Source organism: Apium graveolens, unplaced genomic scaffold (genome assembly GCF_009905375.1).
Source record: "Apium graveolens cultivar Ventura unplaced genomic scaffold, ASM990537v1 ctg2072, whole genome shotgun sequence".
NCBI lineage: Eukaryota > Viridiplantae > Streptophyta > Magnoliopsida > Apiales > Apiaceae > Apium > Apium graveolens.
Window position 1 is genome coordinate 76,599 of NW_027417518.1, and position 16,625 is coordinate 93,223.

The 16,625-nt window shown below is 33.9% G+C and overlaps 2 protein-coding genes across 2 annotated transcripts; one reads left to right on the forward strand and one right to left on the reverse strand.

The window, feature by feature from the left end:
* The first annotated feature begins 4,978 nt into the window (after positions 1-4,978).
* Positions 4,979-7,291, forward strand: LOC141700301 (uncharacterized). The gene is made up of 4 exons (XM_074504096.1): positions 4,979-5,755; positions 6,804-6,896; positions 7,083-7,184; positions 7,268-7,291. The coding sequence occupies exons 1-4, from the start codon at positions 4,979-4,981 to the stop codon at positions 7,289-7,291; spliced, it is 996 nt and encodes a 331-aa protein (XP_074360197.1).
* A 3,687-nt stretch (positions 7,292-10,978) lies between these two features.
* Positions 10,979-14,324, reverse strand: LOC141700302 (uncharacterized). The gene is made up of 2 exons (XM_074504097.1): positions 11,830-14,324; positions 10,979-11,732 (listed from the first exon to the last, which is right to left on the reverse strand). Exons 1-2 carry the CDS (start codon positions 14,322-14,324, stop codon positions 10,979-10,981), a joined length of 3,249 nt encoding a protein of 1,082 aa, XP_074360198.1.
* Between the last annotated feature and the right edge of the window lie 2,301 nt (positions 14,325-16,625).

Below are 16,625 nucleotides of genomic sequence, written 5' to 3' on the forward strand. Positions count from 1 at the left end.
TAGTATCAGACTTGGTCTTATGTACTTGCTATTTAGTAGGAGTCCAGTTGAGTATACGTGGAGAAAAAACAGGTGAATATCCTTGGTCTTTAGGTGCTTTGAGTGTCAGTTATCTCATCTATAAGTTCTGTATTATTCACATAATTCAATAATAATCCCAGTTGTATTTTCATTTAGAAAACTATCAGCTTAATTCCTTCATTATTAGTTTAATCTTAACATCAGGTATTAGAGCTTTCTTCCACCTGGTGAGCATTCTATTGACAAGCATGACAATTGAATCAAGTATGGGCAATGAAGGACAAATCGGCCTAAGCTATCCCATATTGACGAGGACTAACTACACTCATTACACCATAAATAAACAACATCAACACCAAGAAAATGTTACAACATGCCCAAAAAAGTGTTACCACAGCCAGAAAAAGGCCTAAGGTAACATAAAAATTAAGTTGCTTTTTTTGAGTTACCTTTGGCCCCTAAGGTAACATTCTTTTACCCTGATGCAACCTTGAATTTTATATTACAATAAGGTTCAAAGGTAACATCAAAGTATGTCTATAGTATCACACTATACATGTTACCTTTGCACTTAGAATTTGCAAAAAAAAAATGGGCCCCACATGTATGACCACTGTGGGCCTCACATGTGGGTCACCAAATCATTGTAACATTTTTCCCTACTATAAACGTTTTTATAATAATTTATGTTATATTATACTAATTTGTTTGTAATATTGAAGTACCTAATGTAACATATTTCTCAAAAAAAATTGACATGATTTGTTTGTAAATTGAACATGCGATAAACCTGTTTTTCATACAAGTCAATAAAATAAACAATTCAAACAACCAAACAAAGAATCTGTATGCATCTCCACGTTATTTAGCTCCAATTACGGTATTTAAGAACATGATTATTCTTTGTTCTCCTTGAAAGAATCTGTATGCATCTCCTTATTTCATCATCTCTTCCGATTACTGGATCAAGCTTTCTTGACCTTGCCATACAAGTACATGGGAGTCTACCAGGGTGAATGAAAAGGACTCTTCTCCCTTCCCATTTGGTTGGATTCCCAGCCATCTGCTTTATCATTCCATAAGCAGCTTTTCCACTACAAGTAACATATAATGTAAAAATTTCAGAAATCAAATAAATAGCCTTTGGTAAAACCACAACTGTCACAAAATTTAACAAGTAATATTTTCATTTTACATTTTACTAAAATAGGCATTAGCTTATATCGACCAGTCTTTAAATATATAATCATAAGAAGCATCTACTATATTGATTTAGTTAGTGGTATATGTAAATTAATTTCTGGACAACTATATACTCTCTGCACAAGGCAACCTTGAAACCTATGAAATTTTAGTTCTTTTAAAAAAATAAATAGCCCTTTTTTCTTCATAATTTCTTCACAATTTATGCACTAAGAAATTCTAAAATTATATATTATAGTATAGTCAATAGTCCTGAATGCTTCAACAAAAATCAGCAAAACTTACCAGATAGTGCCACAAGGTCAACTATATCAAGTCCTTGTAGCTTAAATTTGGTCAGTATTGTCTGAAAAGTGTTGTTTGGAGCAGGAATATTGTAGTTAGAGCCACTCAAGCGCGCACCTCTCGAGTCCCTTCTTCCTAATGAAACCTCCCAGCTAGGTCCCCTAGTCTACATACAAAATAGGAAATGATCAGTTTTATGTTTTTCATGTAAGGTTATAGTACTATTCAGTTCACTTGTCATACTAGAGAGGTAAGTCTGGTGCATGTATATATATGATGTATAAATCGAACAATTTATGGTAATAATGACATGAACTATTTTATTTGTAGCAAAAGAAATTGCATGCAAAATGTTTAAATTTACCAAAACAGTAGAGTCCCTAGCATCCAGAGCCATGATATCAGCACAAGAGACTGTCTGAGGGCACTCTCTCTTGAGTGTCAATTTTATCTGGTCGATAACATCAAAACCACGTACAGAGTTTCAGTTAGGGTTAGAGTTTCGATAACATCAAAACCACGTATTGATGCATCACAGCCTTGCATGGTGAAACAATGAATTAATTAGACATTAGACATGCACTCTTAATAGAAGATCAGCCAGTTATTGTAACCTTGGTTGATTTAAACCTTGACAAAGCAGTCATGGAAATGGAGGCGGAGTAGGGAAGCAGCCATACGAGTATCTTTTGTAATAGCATTGGAAACAATATACTTGACTATCTGGACCGCCGATGGGAAAGAACGATAATAAAACTGAGGGTATAGATAACCTGTATTAGTTTTACGAGAGAAGCAGAGTGGTGCAAATGTTAGAAGAGTTACAAGCATGAGAATGCTAATGGAATTAGCCATTTTCGTTTACTCTCTTGTATAAAAATCAAGGCTTATGATTTGCTGATTGTTGATAACAAATAGCTGGTTCATATAAGAGGGGTTATGGGGAGTAGGAAAATAGCTGGTTTATATAACTTCGTGTTTGCACATTCATTTATTTCAGTTTAGATTTTTATGGAGCAGGAGCACCTGCTCATTGACCAAAAACTACACTCCTGCATTAAAATTTAGTACCAAACTAGACAAGATTAATATTTTAAAATGTTCTAGTTGATAATCGGCTAATTGCGAGGCTGAAACTTTCCTGGTCTGGAGTCGTTAGCTGTACAACTAGGTACCTTCTCAGAACTGACAAAGTTTCAACTTCTTTCTAGTTTTAGCATTACTTTATATCCATATTTCAAGTGGAGTACAACTAGGTGATTTAGTAGGGAGGTAGAGGACATGAATTACTTTTTCTAGGTAGGTAATTAAGAGTTACAAAGAAAGACAACTAGAAATCACCTTGCAACATAGAATGCTGAATTTTCCAGCATAAATAACTTATTGCTACAACCAATGGCAAGAGCACCGCCTAAACCACCTTCACCGGTCAGAATTGATATTATTGGTACTTCCAGGCCAAACATAGCTCTCAAATTATATGCAATTGCTTCCCCTGCATTCTATTTTTAGATATGAATATACTTTTTATGACGCACAAATCTCCTAAATACTCCGAGACAGCCCTTAAATTACTAACCTGGATTCCGGCTTCTCAATATACTACAATCTTTGACTAACAATATTCAGGTAAGACATATTATCAAATACATTAAAATGGAATACAACTACACTTTTCTTTAATCCTCTGCTTACCCAACCACTAATCACAACTACAAACATATAAATGATTTCATTAATATCCTAAATTAGGTACTACCATCCAAAACTATTAGCTTGAATTTACTTACACCGTTACAATAAAACAAACTGACATATAAAGACTAACATATGCATATATTGAATTGATTAACAGAATATACAGAAATAAAAACCCGAAAAGTTACGAAAAACTACCTTTAGAGAAAACAGGGGTTTGTCTCCAGCACCTATATATAGAATCAATTGAAAACATATACAAAATGATAATTAGCAACAAACATCTATACACACATAATTACATACCAATAATGTATGGATATATATATATATATATATATATATATATATATATTAGAGATTCTGGTGAAACGAACACCACTCGAAAGCGGAGATATTGAGAACGAGCTTCGGAACCTTGATCTCTCTCATTGGATTTGCTAATTTTCTATCGGACGCAAATTATTATGTACACATTTAAACAATTAAATTAAAATTGAGATAAAATTAAGATGTAATTTGTAATTAGAGCAATGAGTTGTGTGATTTTACGTACCATTCCGATGTTGAGACAATGAGATTGGCGAAGCGGTGGCGAAACGAGACGATGGAGAAGATGTGGAACCCTGTCGCTTTTACCATTGAAACAGACCACCAATCTCCGCAAGCATCTACAAACAAATAAACATATAAAAAACAATAACACACAAAAACCCTAGTTATAAAATCCAGTTTGGAAAAATACCCTAATTCAGACACCCGATTGTAGAAGAAGAACCGATTATAAAATAAGAAGACCCGATATTAGTGAAGCCCCAAACCAATTATTTTGAGAAACAAGAAGACCCGGTTGAATCCTTCTACAGTGAAGCCCCGACTTATAATTTATTTTGAAATCCCAAATCTATAATTGTTCAATTGGAAACTGAGAGATACCGAGAGAAAGATATGTTTAGACTAATAGAAACCCTAGCTCGAGTCCAATTAGCCACTAGGAGAGACAGAATGAGAAAGAGAGAATGAGGGGGAATGAGAGAGAATGAGAGGGAGATAAGATATGTCTGAAATTTTACCGCCTCTCCGAAAATTTTGAGCCCGCCCGATTGAAAGCCCAGCTAATTTCATTTCTTTTTTAATAAATTTTAAGTTTTAATAGTGTTTAAATTTTTTATTGATAAAAAATTATCAATTATTAATTAATACAGTTTATAAAAATAAAAAAAAAATTATCAATCTTAACTAATAATAATATTTTTGCTTAATTATATTATAAAAATTGATTAATTTTCATGTCAAATAATTATATATATTTAATTGTTTATAAAATGTACTACTTTTTTATCCATTAATACCCTATTGTAACATAAATTCCTACATGTTACTCGTATGTAACACTTTGAATCTATAGTAACATGTTATAAAGGCTATGGTAACATCAAAAATACTACATTGCGGTAGGCTAAGATGAGCATACCTAAGGTAACATAATTTTGTAACATGCACGATTAAACAATTTCGATAGGCCATCTATGGTGTAGTGACTGCATGGGCTATAAAGATAAGATCTTATATGCAAACATACGATGTGTGGGATGCAATGGAGCCCAAAGATCTATTGGCCAACGTGGACGATAAGATCGATAAACGAGCTTTGGCCATAATCTATCAAGGTATCCCAGAAGACCTAACGTTGACACTTGCAGAGTGAAAAATAGCTAAAGATGCTCGGGGATCGATTAATACACTATCATTGGGTGCAGAGAAGGTTAAGATGGCTAAGGCTCAAACTCTTAAAGCTGAGTTTGAGTCCTTAAACATGAAGGATTCGGAGAATTTAGACAATTTCTGCATGAAATTAAATGGCATGGATGCAAACATCAGGGCACTTGGAGAGATAATTGGAGAAGAGTATGTTGTTAAAAAGCTTCTAAAGGCGGTTCCAACCAAGTTTCTACAAATTGCTTCAGCCATTGAGCAATTTGGAAATCTGGGAATGATGTCAGTTGAGGAAGTAATTGGTTCTCTACAGGCACATAAGAAACAGTTATCTGGACAGGTAAATAGAAAAGAAGAACAACAACTCTTATTGACGGAGGAGGAATGGTCAAAATATGAGAATAATAGTGGAAAACTCTTTCTTACACGCGATAAATGGCTGAATAAATCAAATCGAGGAGGGTCACAGTTTGGAAACGATTATCATCAGGGAAGAGATAGTCAAGGTGGATGTGATAGAGTTGACAGAAGAAAAATTAAATGCTTCAATCGTGGAGCTTATGGACATTTTGGGGCTGAATGTAGAAAACCAAGAAGGAACAGCCTGCAACGAGGAGAAGCTAACCTCACACAAATAAATGACGACGAACCTGCACTTTTGATGGTTATGAATGAAATTTGTGTAGATGAAGTAATACTTTTAATTGAAGGTGTGCGCTCTAACACAAAGGAAATAGAGGAGAATACTTGGTACCTACACAATGGGGCTAGTAACCACATGACTGGGCGTCATGATAAATTTGAAAAATTAGACAAATCGGTGAGAGGACAGGTCACTACAAGAATAATGTCAATAGAAATCACAAATTAGACATCGGTTAACTTTGCCACGGATGTTAAAAGAAGTATTGACATCACCCCATGTTTTTGTGATGTCTTTGTTCTTTGTAGACATCGGTTATAATTAAACCGATGTCTAAAATTCACCTAATATAAATAATTTCGCGTTCACCTTTTCTTTCCCCCATAGTCAAATTTTCATTCAGTTTTAGTTCTAAATTCCCCCGAATCCTAAAATTTTCCCCCTTAACCAAATTTCCGTTCCCTCCAAATCAATATACAGACACAAAATCAAAACAAAAACAAAAAACTAAAAAATCAAAACTAAAATCTATAAAACAGTAAACTGTTCTCTCTCTCTAACCCCTCTCTCTCTCGAACCTCTCTCTATCTCGAACCTCTCTCTCTCGATCGAACCTCTCTCCCCTCACAATCTCTCTGAACTCTGACCATCATCTCACCATCACAATCTCTCGAACCTCTCTCTCTCTCGAACCTCTCTCTCTCGAACCTGTCTCTGGAACCTCTCTTTCTCTCTCTCTCTATGAACCTCTCTCTACTCTCAATCTCACCGTTAAACCTCTTTCAGTTAACCTCTCTACTTCGGTAAGTGTTGTATCTACTTGAATCGAGCTGGTCTTCTCTACATGAAGACCGGTTTTAAAAGATGAGGATTTTTGAATTTGAAACCGTAATTTTATAAATTGGGGTTTTTTCTAATTCGAAACCCTCATTATTTTTAATTAATTTAGTGTCTAAACTTGTTGCTAATAATTTTCTTCTTGTTGTATACAGGACCTAATCTGAGAAAAAGATTTAAAAACTATCGGGGTCAGTATCCTGGTTCGATGTGAGCCGGACGTGTTTGGACACGAAAAAACAATTTATTTTTGCATGAGAATATTGTGTCTTTATTGGTGTTTGAAATGTCGGGCCAAGCAGTAGTTGCATGTTACATGGCGTAAGTTACCTTTTTTTCTTTTTAATGATCATTTCTTTTTAATGGTTGTAATTTTACAGAACTTGCATTTTAATATCAGCACTCTTTCGATAGGCACTTGCATTCAGAGATTAGTGAAATACCAAAAGTGGTGGAGACATTTTCTTTTATTGATCCCGGATCCACATATCAGGTAAATGCTGATTTTAAAGCATACATTTTAAACCGATTGAGAGAGGGTAACCCGGATCGCCAATTCTATCTTCCGCATAATCAGAAGTAAGTACTTATTGTAATACTGAAAATTAAAAACATGGATAGTACAGTACAAACTTCTATGTGATGTGTCCTATCTATCTTTGTTTTTTTGTGAAAATAGTATGCATTGGATTTTGGTCGTTATCTGGGAAGGGGAAATATATATTCTGAATCCACTACCTCACCTGATAAAATTTCCAGAACTAGAAAAGGCGTTGTCAAGGTTAATTTTTATTAACGTAACAGGTTGGTATAATTGCATATTCATTTCTGTACATTGTATGCGATTTTATGTTTTTTATGCAGGGCTTTGAAAAGTTACAACTCTGAAACCGGTTAGGGCAACAATATGGCCAAGGCAAAGTATCTTAGTGTAAGTATAATAGATCGAGTACCTAATATTTGTGCTTAATATATATAATTTATTTGACATGCCTGATTTGTCTTTCAATTAATAAAATAGGGATCTCCCAAATAACCTGGTGGGATTGAATGTGCGTATGTAATAATGCAATACATGAAAGAAATTATCGATGATGACAAGTTGAATTTTGCTAAAAAGGTATTACTTTGACGCTTCCAGTTTGCTATATACTGAGATATGGTTACTTTTCGATATGGTTACTTTTCATTCATGTACTGAATTTTGTTTGTTTGGAATTTGTACTGGTTGGCCAAGACTTGATCGTGTTACAGCATTGAACAACTAGATGAAGTTCGCATTGAGGCTCTACAGTTCATCCAAGAGCATATCTGATCATTTCTTGTACTCAAGGTCTTTTCTTTTGCATACATTTGGAAATTTAGACAGTTAGGTGTAGTAAGAATGTAAGTCTATGAATGTTGGGGTTGGTGTATAGTTTTGCAAATTTTGGGGGTTGTACATTTGATAATGTAGATTCTGTAGTTTTTGACACTACACCATAGAATGCATATAGCAGCAACAAAAATTTATTGCCTAAAGGGCTTTTTATGTTGCAGTAGAAAGTATGGCAACAAATATGGAAAATTTTGGCGTTGCATCCGATGGTGATGCAATAGGGGTCCTATAACAACGTTTTGAGCCATGTATAGCAACAACACAACCTCATTGCAGTAGACAATATATAGCAACAAAATATTTTTTACAGTAACACAGTAAAATCATTGCAATAGATGTTTTTGTCTGCTAAATAACCAGCTTAAGGCAACATTAACTGGTCCTATTGTAATGAATTTTAGGTCAAATTTAACAAATATTGCAACAAAATTTGAACCAACTTCAATATTTTATGGCTGATGTAATTTTGAACGGTAACGAATTTGGACATAATTGCAACAGTATTTTAAAAAAAAATTGAAAGGAACTGTTTGTAAAATATACTAGCCATGCATTTTTTATGCCACAAAACCAAGCAATTGTCATTCAAAAGTACCATGACCAAATTAAAAGCAGCTCTCAGGCTGTCCCAACATCATCCTTACAAACATTCATAATTTAAGTCTATTTGAAAATACCAATAGCTAGCTACACCAAATTCGCGAGAGAATTTAGTCGCACACAACTAAACCAAATTCGAGTTCGAATTTAACAAAAGAAGCTAGCTATAGCAAACTGCAGATAACTTAAAGATAAATTAAAGTAAACATCAGATGGCCCCTGCAACTTCATCTTCATCTCCATCTGCATCACAATTATCGTCGCTAACTTTTTCTGCATCCTCATAATCATCTTCATTTTCATCAATCTCGGCAGAACTTTGAGCACATAGTTCTTCAACATCGATATTTAGACCAGGATTTAGTTCACCAAGTTTTCCAAAAATCTTCCTTAGCTTCTTCTGCATTTTCAGTTGCTTTTTCCAGTTCCGAAGAATCTGCTTTTCCCTCTTTTGTCAATTTTTTCTTCGTCTTCCTTGTTATGCCACTCCTTCCAACAAGCCAGTTAGGCCCATAAGCTGCAAGATCAAGATCTGCCATCTCCTCATCCTCATCAGTTGATTCTTGAGGAGTTTTTCCATTTTTCTTTTCCTACGTATAAAATTGAGCAACAAACATTAATTTCAATAAAATACAATTTCTCCTTGTAAAATTTATGAAAAAATAAAGCAGGGCTAATTATTAACAAAAATACTTATAAAATTTGTCATAAAATCTGAAGATGCAATTTATGAGCAAAAATACTTGTAAAATTGGTCAAGAAATATAAAAGTGCTATTTTTACCATCATTTTATGGCCTTTGCGGGTTTTTGGATAAATTGCCTTCTTTGTTTCTTGTGCACAGGCATCTTTACCAATTTTCTAGAATAAAATAAAATGTATCAGTTTTCTTATAAGAAATTAATGAAGGGACTGGTAAACAACAAATATGGGTACGTCATACCATTTCATTACGAATCTGAGCAAAACTAGTGCGCCCCGCAGTATGAGTATCAGTCACATTCTTTCGATTTTTTTTATTTGTTTCAGCTTTTTTCTTGACTGATTCATCACTCCAGTACTTGAGAAGCACCTTGAACTGTTCCACTGGAATATTTGCAGGCCTGCTTTTCATCCTTTCAGCGTCGGTATCAAATTTGGTATAGCATGCACTCTTAACACGAGATTTATATACCCTCCAGTCATCAGCAAGGCTTTTAATTACCCAATCCTTGCCTTCCTCAGGAATTATGTACTTTGTCTAATAAGGTATATAAAAATACGGATAAGAATCAAGAAAGAAGCAACTATTTACGATAAACAAACCAGTATTTTTGTCTAACAAGGAAATGATATGAATCAAGAATTAAAGAAACATTATGATAAAAAAACAGGTTATTGCACAATTTACGTCACTAGAATAAATAATAAGAACAACACAATTTACATAAAATACTGTGTTAAAACACAGAACAAGTTAATTTAGAAAAAAAATACTGAACATGTTTAGTAAAAAACAATTAAAGTGCTTTTTACCTTCATATATTCCCACCATCCATCTTTTATTGCTTCAGGAACTTTAGACCAATTTACATAATCAAGTGGGATGTACAGCCTTGCTATCGTCCCGATAAAACTACTGAATTCAGTAATGACCTTTTTTTCCTTTGACACGGGCTGGAGGTCACGATTTAAATTAATAATTGGCCTTTCATCGAGTCTCCTTGTGAAAACATGATTCATTTTCGTAGGTCCTCTACGCCTTGTACTTTTGGTACTAGATTCACCTACAAAAATAGCCACAAATAAATATGCGTATTCCTGATATAAAAAATAAGACCATTACCTACTATTTGAAACAAACCTATTTCGAAGACACTATCCACAACAGTTTGGAAGTTATTACCATCACAATTTTCATCATCATTGACACGCATTTGTTGTTCCGCATCTTTTTTACGTTTTTGTAAATCAACAAATGCCTCCATTGTACCAATCCCTTCATTGACAGGAGGCCTTTGCAACTGTGTAAGATCAAGAGCAAATAACCGTGTCCACCATATTGTCAACGTAAATATCCAAGAAAGAACCAAGTTTTACCCCTGCTACAAGATCATCTACATCTTTATCAGTCATCAGTAGTTTCCATCCATCTTCTTTCTTCGCATAAACTCCTCTAATTTATGTATATCCAAGGTCATCTTTAACATACTCCATCAGTACCGAGAATGAAAATCTATCAGGATCCGCAGCTGCATTAATTGTTGTAGTTGTTACATTTGTGTATTTGGTTTTTTGAAACTGGCCCTTATGGTGGAACCTGAGGAAAAAATAGTTTTCTTCCATAACCTGAAAATAACATGAACATGAATATTAATTAGTCCCCACATTATACAGATATAATCAATTACTATCAAGTAACGAGTGAAATATAAAAATTAAATAACAAACAATCAGGAATAAGTTACAACAAACAACAAGTAGCAAATAACAAGTGAACTGATCATCAAATTTTACAAGCAATCAGGAATACGTTACAAGTAGTGGTACAAAGTTTTTCATAATTAAAAGCAACAGATGAGCATAAAAAACAGAAATAAAGAAGTCAGCATGTCCATTCATTCATCATGGTCATCATCATGATCTTCTTCCTCTTCACCGGATGACACATTTTCATTCGGGATGTCATCCCTATGCCAAGTCACATCATCAGTTTGTTTCTGAAATGGGTATTCAAGTTCAGTATCATGCATGGTAGGTCCGCAAAGATCTTCAAGCATATCATCAGTTTCCTCGTCTATTCCATTGTGCTCTTTCGGTAGTTTCTTAACAACAAACCACAAGTTCTTTTCGGTACAATCTTGAATGTAGAATACCTGTTGTACTTGTGTAGCTAGTACAAATGGATCATCCTTTTGACATAATTTACTGAAATTGACACGTGTGAGCCCAAAGCAGTCCTTATCCTTTTGATACCAAATGCACCTAAACAAAACAACTGTAAATGCACCCCAATAATCTACTTCAATAATCTCTTCAATTGCTCCGTAGTAAATAACATCCCCAACTGTTGGATTTTGATCCTTCGAACTCGCAAAACTGGTGGTTAGAGCTGTCAAGATGACACCGCTATTTTGTGTAGTACAGTTGGTATCCCTTTTCCTGGTGTGAAATCTGAATCCATTTATGACATATCCACTAAATTTTTTCGCTGCTCGTTGAGGCCCCCTTGCCAAATTTGATAATTCCAATGTATTTTCAGTTCTTTTCTCAACCTTAGCCTTTAACCAGTTATGAAATTCTAGAGTATGTGTTCTTTCTTTTTTGTATTTCTTTGTCTTTGCCTCATTATCATATAAAATACGATGTTCCCTACAATTTGTACACCAAATGAAATTAAAATTACCATCTATATTCCTAGTTTAAACTACTATATTAACTTGAACATATAAAGGGAATAAGAACGTACTCGATAAGATTCTCAATCTCGACATTTCCACTGTTGAATAGTATGTACCGATGAGCATTTATCCAAACATGTTCCGCCAAGTAGACAGACTTTCCATCTTTGTTTCTCCTCGAACCAATGGGGTATCCAACTTTTATGTTCTTCTCAACCTCTGTTTTTCTACTATTAGTTAGAAATCTGGAACAAAATGTCACGCATTCTTCTGCCAGGTACCTTTCTGCTATAAACCCTTCTGGTTTACTTCTATTTCGGACATATGACTTCAATTTACCTAGATATCTCTCAATACCAAACATCCATCTTAGATGCACCGGTCCCCCAAATTCCACTTCCTTACACAAGTGAACTGGAAGGTGAACCATGATGTCAAAAAATGCAGGCGGGAAGTTAATTTCTAATTGGCAGAGTATTTCAATAACTTCCTCCTGCAACTTATGAACTTCTTCCAGCTCCAACACTTTTCCGTATATCCCCCGGAAAAATGCACCTAATCTGACTAAAGGTATTGCGACCTCTGGTTTTAAGTTCTTTACAGCAGCAAATTGTAGTAGATACTGGAGTATAAAGTGCGCATCATGACTTTTATACCCGAATATCTTTCGTTCAGCTACATTTACACATCGACTGATATTAGATGCAGTTCCGTGGGGCAACTTAGCGTCCATGAATAATGTACAAAAGCTTTCTTTTTCTTTTTTCGTCATGTCAAAAGTTGCTGCCCTGATTTCATAGCGATTGCTATCTCCAATTTTAATGGGATGAAGAACCTTTCGAATACCCATTTCCTGCAAATCTTTTCGGGCACTGATATGGTCTTTCGTCTTGCCACCCATATTCAACAAAGTCCCTATTATTTTATCACATATATTTTTTTCTATATGCATGACATCTAGATTATGTCGAATTAAATTATCTCTCCAATATGGTAATTGAAAGAATATAGACTTCTTTTTAAATGGACAATCTGCACCCCTTTTCCTCTTCTTTGCATCTCGTTTCCCAAAATAATTTTCATATCCGTGCAATAATTCTTCAATATCCTTTCCAGATAATGGAGGGGGGCAAACATCAGTTTCAACCTTACCATTAAATCTTCTAGTATCAAACCTATGCTTGTGGTCAGGAGATAGAAATTTTCTGTGGTTCATATAGCAGACTTTACGGCTATGCTTCAAATATAATGAAGAAGTACAGTAATGGCAATTCGGACAACCTAACTTACCCTTCGTGCTCCAACCCGATAAAATGGCATACCCTGGAAAATCACTAATGGTCCAGAGAAGACTCGAACGTAACATGAATGTTTCATCAGCATAGGTATCGTAGGTTTGTAAACCTACTTCCCATAATTCTTTCAACTCAGCGATGAGTGGCTGCATATATACATCTATATCATTACCAGGGTACACGGGTCCAGGGACTAGTGTCGAAAGAATTAAGTTTTCAGGTTTTGTAATCAACCAAGGAGGAAGATTATAATTCACTAGAATAATTGGCCAAGTGTTGTGACTTATATTCATCGATCGATAAGGATTAATCCCATCTGTCGCTAAACCTAACCTGATATTTCGAGGGTCCGCTGCAAAATTTGGACGGTTAGCATCCATCGACTTCCAAACCTCTGCATCGGCCGCATGTCGTAGCTTTCCATCTTTTGTTCTTTCTAGTGCATGCCATGTCATTAGTTTAGAGTAGTCCTTACACATGAATAAGCGTTGGAGCCTTGGTTTCAACGGGAAATATCGTAAGACTTTTGCAGGAACTTTCGACTTTTTTTCTTCCAAGTCAGGAGAAACAGGTGCATCAGTCCTGTTTTTTAGGAGTTTCCATCTTGAAACCCCACAAAATTTGCACTTTGTTAAGTTTAAATTTTCCCCCCAATACAACATGCAATCATTGGGACAAGCGTGTATTTTCTGATAATCAAGACCTAATTCTCTAATCATATTTTTGGCCACCTTAAAAGAAGAAGGCAGATTAACATCAGGAAATGCCTCCTTTATCAACTTCAGAATACCGCTAAAGGCACCCTCAGTAAAACCATGAGTGCACTTTAATAAGTAAAGTTTCACTACAAATCCTAAAAGAGTAAATTGTTCACACCCCGGATACAAAGGTTGTTTCCCTTCCTCAACAAGCTTATAAAACCTTTTTGCTGTGTTATTCATTCCATTCCTAACTCTACTTTCATCACGAATCATTTTATCAAAATCTTCACCTACGCCCATACCACTATCACAATCCATCTCCTGATCAACTTTTTTAAACTTAGGGGTTGACACTTCATATACCCAATTAACAAACGATGGACACAGACCGTTACTAACGAGATGGTCATACACGTCTTCTTCAGAAAACCAGAAATGATTACTACAATCTTTGCAAGGGCATCTTAGTTCAGATCCTGTGGCAAAATTATCGAAAGCATTTTGTATAAAATATGTCACCCCATTACTATAGGCCTCACTGTACTTTGGAAGTGAAACCCAAGTCATATTGATTGTTCACAAACCTATTTTCTACACAAAGAAAGAAACAAAAGACATACATCATAAATTATATAATCATAATTATAAAATCTCATTTATAAAATGAGATTTTATCAATACAAGCCTAACCATTCCTAATTAAAATTCATATTGAAAGATCTCATAGTTATCACTAAATCAAAAAATAAACAAACAAAGTTATAATCGATGACAACATAGTCAGTACTCATACAATAATCACAAAACAAAATCCCTAATTAAAATTATACACAACCGATTAAACAAAACAACTAAAACAAAAAAATAGAACATGCACAATCGATTAAAATGTATTTTGAGGATAAGAAACAAGATTGAACATAGAAAACATAATCAATTAAGATTTGAAAGAAGAACAATCACATGGTATTTTGTAATCAAACTTATAATCGATTTAGGGAAAAAGATTTGAAGCAAGGATCTGTGTTTTACCTTTTTGGAGCTTCAAACTTCTACGAGCTGTGTTTCTCCTCAGATTCTCCTCAGATTCTCCTCTCTTTGAGTTGTGTTTATGAGCTTTGTTCTTCTTCCAGTTGTGTTTACTTTGTCTGAAAATATAATGTCCAACTGTTTTGTTCTTCTACGAACCTCTTTTGTTTTTCTTTTTTTTTTATTTTATTTTGGGAAGCCCGGCAAGTCTTTTAGTAAAATCCCGCCCAGCAATGTTTCAGAAGCCCGCCATTTATTTGGCTAATTTTTTTAATGTACTGCAACGCCTAACAACTCTTGTTACAATAGATAGCTAATTGTTAACCTTTTTCTTTTTTTGCACTTCAATTGCAATAATTTTAAAAGTCCTTGCAATATATATACAATGGTCTACCAATTGCAGCATCATTTCTCAAATTTTTAGAAATGTGGTTGCCATAGCCATTCTATGGTGTAGTGTGAATGATTGATGCAGATGATGGGGTTGGTGTTAGTGATTTTTGGATGATTGATGGAGATGATGGGGTTGGTGTTGGTGGTTTTTGGATGATTGAATGGTTCAATGTATGAATGATTGACTGGTTGTATTTGTGTGGATGCCTGTTATTCCAATGTTTTAGTGGTTATATAGTAAAGGATATCGGTTTTATTTATAACAAATGTCTATTAGTAATGAGTACATCGCTTTTTTAGAAAACTAGTGATGTAAAACTTTACACACTTTGGTCTATAAACTTCTTACACATCACTTTCAATTAAGAAAAGATGATGTCAAAAAAGGATAATGTACATCACTTTAAGATAAAAAACTGATGTCAAAGAAATCCAGGTTGAAACATAGAAATCACTTTGTTTAAGATAAAACTGATGTCAAGTAACATTATAAACATCACTTTTAACCAAAAAAAGTGATGTCAAAAAACACATGTACATCAGTTTTAGACAAACAACTGATGTTAAAGACTAACATGTTCAACTCTAAATGATACATAGACATCACTTCATTCTAGAAAACACTCATGTCTAGACACTAAATTAAACATCACTTTTTATTAAAGAAACAGATGTTTAATATGTCATTTTATATCACCTAAATGTCAGCAATTAGAGATATGAGCCCGACGATGCATTTTATAATTAAATTCAATATAGTGTATTCAACAAGCTTTTGTGTGTTGTTCGCCCGTGTATGTTGTTGTTGAACAACATATATATTATAGGAAATTTATCAAAATACCCATATTTTCTAACTTATTTTCAAAAATACAGTAAAAATTGCTTATGAGGTTGGACAATGCACAAACATGCATAAGAGATTGAAAAAGTTATAATTCATGTCCATTATACATTATTTTTATATAAAAAAATTACAATTTGGATATTTTAACGAAAACCTCATTGTTATATTTTGTCTCTTCCTTTATATCTTCACTTTTAATTTTAATGTTTTATATCTGATTTTGTTTTTAACTCTTGTTTAAATACTAGCTATACTATAAATTAATTTAGATTTAAACTAAAATTTGATTATTGTATAGGGACTATATATGATTATTGTATTACTCAAATGTTTTTATTTATTTCTTTTTTTATCGATTCACGTCAATTAATTATGAATAAATAAGCATGATCGATAAAGCGGAAAGCATAACAGACGAATTTATTGAAACAATATGTTGTAAAATTTTAATTTTAAATTTGGTTGCCTCGTGACTTTCATTCAAATTTGTGTATTCCAAGTTTATCTGTTCTTCATTATTAAAAATATATGAACACTAAGTATAGATATTAAATTTAAATTATCCAGACTAATTATTTTCTTTCATGATTTGTTATTGT